The sequence below is a fragment of the Alosa sapidissima genome, chromosome 7, assembly GCF_018492685.1.
Source record: "Alosa sapidissima isolate fAloSap1 chromosome 7, fAloSap1.pri, whole genome shotgun sequence".
Classification (NCBI taxonomy): domain Eukaryota; kingdom Metazoa; phylum Chordata; class Actinopteri; order Clupeiformes; family Clupeidae; genus Alosa; species Alosa sapidissima.
The window spans coordinates 22900841-22906129 of record NC_055963.1 but is presented as its reverse complement, the minus strand read 5'-3'; the positions used below and the strand labels follow the sequence as shown (position 1 = coordinate 22906129).

General features: G+C 39.7%; 1 protein-coding gene across 2 annotated transcripts; it reads left to right on the top strand.

The window, feature by feature from the left end:
- The first annotated feature begins 394 nt into the window (after window positions 1-394).
- On the top strand, window positions 395-4193 carry cdk20 (cyclin-dependent kinase 20). 2 transcript variants are annotated; one of them, XM_042097863.1, is made up of 8 exons: window positions 395-622; window positions 966-1079; window positions 1166-1354; window positions 1818-1939; window positions 2179-2241; window positions 2415-2538; window positions 2713-2868; window positions 3445-4193. In XM_042097863.1, the coding sequence occupies exons 1-8, from the start codon at window positions 548-550 to the stop codon at window positions 3625-3627; spliced, it is 1026 nt and encodes a 341-aa protein (XP_041953797.1). In that variant the 5' UTR covers window positions 395-547; the 3' UTR covers window positions 3628-4193. The 2 variants fall into 2 exon arrangements, with proteins under 2 accessions (XP_041953797.1, XP_041953798.1); XM_042097864.1 differs by lacking the exon at window positions 395-622 and having other exon boundaries at window positions 633-1079; window positions 1203-1354.
- The last annotated feature ends 1096 nt before the right edge of the window (window positions 4194-5289 follow it).

Below are 5289 nucleotides of genomic sequence, written 5' to 3'. Positions count from 1 at the left end.
CATGTGCGTTTTCACTTAGTAAGGATTTAAGTTAAATGCAAAGGCAACTGAAATCATTTTGCCTCTTGTATTATTTATTTATTTATTTATTTATTTATTTATTTGTTATTCATGGAATGCAAAGATAATACCTCTACCTTCTCTACTTTGTGCTACCATCAGGCCATTTGGCTACTTGAAGTGTGTCGTTTCAAACTTCATACTTCTATTTCAAACTCTAGCTGATACATTAGATTTAATACACAAAGTTAATACATTATATTTAATACACAAAAGTACATGTTAATAAAGCATGGTTATTATTTATTTATCAAAGAGACGAGAAAGGCAATGAAATGTATTGAAGGTAATTTGGACCAATCAGAGCGATCAACGTTTTGAGGCCCGCCCATGGTCAACAGCTTGTGCTTGTAACGTTAACCTATGAGTACTGCGGAGTATCCATAGAAAAAGGCAGGCGTAATGTTTGATGCTTAGGACAGGGCGTTTGTATGAATCTCAATAACTATCTAGCGTCCAACTGAATACCTTAAAGTACATCTGACCAATGGATCAATACAGTATATTAGGTAGAATTGGCGAAGGAGCCCATGGTATCGTTTTCAAAGCGAAACATATCGAGGTCATTCAAATTGTTATTGTTATCCTATGGTAGCAAAGATGCAACACTACTTTTGACTTTCTTTAACCTTACTTGTTTGCTAGCTATTACATGTAACTTGAATTATCAGTCTTGGAGCAAATGTATGATTTAACATTTTGGGCTCATCGCGTTTGATTTGATAGGCTATGTTACTTGCTAACGTTAACCTGTGTGCTATCCAAGTAGCACTGCTAACGTAATCTATGTTGCTATGCTAACGTAAACTGATACTGACCAGGGACCATAGACGAGCACATTGACACTCATGTTTTCCCTTTAAGTTTTTAACTCTCAAAGAAATGTTGTAACTCACATTTTTTAGACTGGGGAAACGGTGGCATTGAAAAAGGTTGCTTTAAGGAAGCTTGAGGATGGAATTCCTAACCAAGCACTTAGAGAAATCAAAGCACTTCAAGAAATAGAAGACAATCAATATGTAAGTGGCCTGATCAGCCAAATATATTGCAACACTTAGCCTATGATATAGCCTACCTAGCTACATCCTTGAAGTTCTTTTTTCAGGTTGTGAAGCTGAAGGATGTCTTCCCTCATGGCACAGGCTTCGTTCTTGTGTTTGAGTACATGCTGTCAGACCTGTCAGAAGTCATCCGAAACTCACAGAGGCCTTTGACTGAATCGCAGGTTAAAGGTTACATGATGATGTTACTGAAAGGGGTGGCCTTCTGTCATGAAAACTCCATCATGCACCGTGTAAGGTTTACTTGGGTTTAGACTTTGAATGCATTGTTTTTATGTCATGTAAATCAGGGTCCAACATAAGAAAATGGCCCTTCTGGCCCGGGGCAAATAAAAGAGCATGTTGGGCAAGTTGGATGGCCAGTCACCATGAGGAGTTAGTACAGCTCACCTGTGATGCTAACTGATTGAAACTAAGCATGTGAGGCTACTGAAATAAAGAGGGCGCTCATTACAACATAATAAATTAACAGTTATGTGTAAAAGTGACTTTTCTGACTGGGCCAGTAAATATATACAAGGGGCCAGCACAAATCTCATGCACTGGTAGGAGGGGCCTCTGGGGGGGAGGGGGGTGTTACATTGATGTAAATGATTATTAAACCTTAAAGATATTTATTGCTCAGTTAACACCTTTGTTCTTAAACTGTATAGGGGAGCTGTCATTGAATTTTTACTGTTTCTTTTGCTTCTACAGGATCTAAAACCAGCTAACCTATTGATAAGCTCCACCGGCCATCTCAAGATAGCTGATTTTGGTCTGGCCCGACTTTTCTCCAATGAGGGAGAAAGGCTTTACAGTCATCAAGTGGCCACCAGGTAGCATATGTCAGAAATTGTAACAGCCATAACAGGGAGATAAAGTGAATTTTAGTTAACCTCCTTGAAGATGTAGGTCACTCTGTTGGTATGCAATGTATGTACATGATATAGGCTCACTAATGTTTAATGTCTTGTCGTATTTGATCTCTGAGTGGCACACTCATTCCTTTAATGATCCACAGCTACCATACTATTTGGTTAGTGTGTGCCCATGACTCCTGATGTTTTCTCTGTAGGTGGTACCGTGCACCCGAACTTCTTTATGGTGCCAGAAAATATGACGAAGGTGTGGACCTATGGTGAGATACTCAAGTATTCCAGTTTTGCTTATAGGCTCTGTATTTTCAGTCAATCAAGCAGATTATTATGTCCTATAATCCTGCGTGTAGGTTGATATCCACCTAAACAGGCAGCAGATGGCAGTAGAGCACACATTGCCTTTAATCACACAGAAAGTTCTGTCTGTTTATAGGGCAGTCGGCTGCATTTTTGGGGAACTTCTGAACAACTCCCCTTTGTTTCCTGGAGAAAATGATATCGAGCAGCTTTGCTGTGTTCTGCGGGTGCTTGGAACCCCAAATCAACGTGTGTGGCCGGTGAGAGGATTATGCTCAGAAAACAGAAAGTGCGCTGATAGAACAAAACACGGACACTCATTCTGTGACTCAGCTGATAGTAGCCATCTCTAAAACTTCTAAATACAGAATTTGTGATCTGCCATCATTCCATGCTTACATGATTCATATTTAAATGATTTTCTGGCTATACAGGAGATCAATGAATTGCCAGACTACAGCAAGATCACCTTCAAGGAGAACCCTCCCATCCCTCTGGAGGAGATTGTACCAGACACCTCCCCTCAGGCCGTGGACCTGCTCAAGAAGTTCCTGGTCTATCCATCAAAGCAGAGAATCAGCGCAAGACAGGTGACCAGGCACTGCCATGCAAATGTGTTGTTGCCAGTTTTATTGTAATCTGTGCAATTGTAAGGTTACTAAGGTAACTTTGTGACTATTTGTGATCTGACTTCTAAATATCTGTGGGACTCTCTGTGGCTTTAGAATATTAGCTGAAATAAAACAGAATATTAGCTGAAGATGCAAATCTATTAATGGGTCTGTGTTTAGTAAGTCAGCAAGAAATGCTTAGTGCAGTGCTCTCTGTGTGATTCAAAAATATTATTTGCTTCATTATAATGCAGGGACTGTGCTCACACTGATGTTGAAATCATTACATCTTTTTTAATAGATAGCCTTAAATAGCCCTAGGTCTGCCTCTTTTCTCCTAGAGGTTTACCTAGTTCCACCTGAGTTAAGATATGAAACCTTCATTTCATATAACTATATTCAGCTCATCAGTCCTTCAGAAGCAGGACTGTGAAGATAGCTAGCATGCTGTTTCACATCCTTCACAAATGCATATTGTAGGGGGTTTTCAAATAAAGAGGATTGCCATTAACTGCTGTTTATAACTGCTGTGTCTCCTCTTTGTTTTGTCTGCAGGCGTTGCTGCATCCCTACTTCTTCACAGACCCCCTGCCCGCCCATCATTCAGAGCTACCCATTCCCCAGCGTGGGGGGAAGCACTCCCGCCAGCGTCTCCAGCCCTCGCACGAGTTCTCTGTAGATCGACCCCTCCATGAAAGCTTGGTAGATCCCGCCCTCGTTCAGGGATATGCACAGTAATTATTATGATGATCACAATGTGAATACTATTTATTCATTCCTTATATAGGTCATTTGGATGTATTTACTATCATTCATGTAATAATGTCTCTCAGTGTACAGAATAGTTCAGTCCTTTGGTTACTTTTCATATTTGCTCCATACTCTGTGAACAAACTCTTTTTGGTAATTGACAAACACATTTCAGGATAAATATCCAACAGGGGTGGAGTGGTGTATGGTGTGACTGGAAAGTATCACACAAGTAGAGCATCCCTCTCACTTGTGCAATGGGGGCATGTGTTTGAATTTGAGATAAGAGGAGGTGGTTTTGGATGGGAGAGGATGAATCGGGTGGTGTACAGTGGAGATAAGGCTCTTTCATAGAAGTTTCCTTCAGGTTAACAGCCACCCTGTTGCCTAAGAAACTCAAGCTAAAAATGTTTACTTTTTAAATGAAGTATTTTGTGAATGTGTGATTTGTAAATTTGGTTGAAAATTATAACATTGTAAATAGATGTTAAAAAAAGTAAATGTACTTGTAAAAAAACTTTGCCTTAAACATTAAACCCAAATTTGGTTTTGTAGTTTTGTGACCAATATGTTGCATGGCTTATTGTGCTTATACAAGCTGCCTTTATCTCCTCAGCCAAGCATATTAAAATCTCATTATGTGAAGTCCCTGGAGTGACCAATGGTATAAACAAACTGACATCGTAACATTACGCTCACATATTGGTGTAACCAATCACATTCTCTTTGCCTTTGAATATGTTTCCCGTTTGAAATTGGCAAAGTCTGATTTATTGTCTACCTCTTTTAGATAGCTAAAATGTTCATCAACTCCATTATTAGCCAGCCCTTTGTTATAGTATTGTCCAGGTTCACCTCACTTCCTGTCTGATCTTTTCGCCTCTTCTCGATGATCTGAGGTTGCTGCAGGCTTATACCTATTCTGAATTTCACTTCCTCCATTTTGGCTGTCTATTACCCAACTAAGGTTGCGTTGTTGAAAAGCTATAAAGGAAACACTCAACTGTTATCTTCATGCATGCAAACGCTAGATGCTATTAATAGCTTAATATACCTTATCATAATTTTATCATGGTGAATCACCATTGAGTGCGAAGCAACACAGACGCTATGATGAAAGTGCAGCCTAGATGCCAACGTGCTTAAGGGCCAAGAGGATTCTGTCTACAATGCTTATTTCACTTCAGAGTCAAGTAACACAAGAATGAGAATTGAAATGAATATTCTCAAACATTAAATTTAGTTGTGTGTCATTTGAAATATTATTAACATATTTTTGTCATTTTGATATTACAGGACTTTCTTGTCACCAGGATATAGCATGCACTCCAAAGCCTAATGTAAACAGCTTGAGTGGGTATTATGTGTACAAATACTGTACAAAACTGGTTTCACGTTTGTGTTCAGTCACAGAGCATTGGTCATATACTACCATGTCAGCCACCGTTCCTCTTCCCCCTCGACACCCACACAGACCTCTCCAGAATTTCCCTGAGAAATGAATAGACAAAGGGAAAAGAACAGTCCGCTTTGCCTAACAAATTACTTCCACAGTCCTTCTACTGTCTGGTCCCCTTGGGTGCTATTAGGCCATATCTCCCAGCATGATTGCCGCGTTTGTTGTATTTGCATTCGAGCTCTCCACTCAAC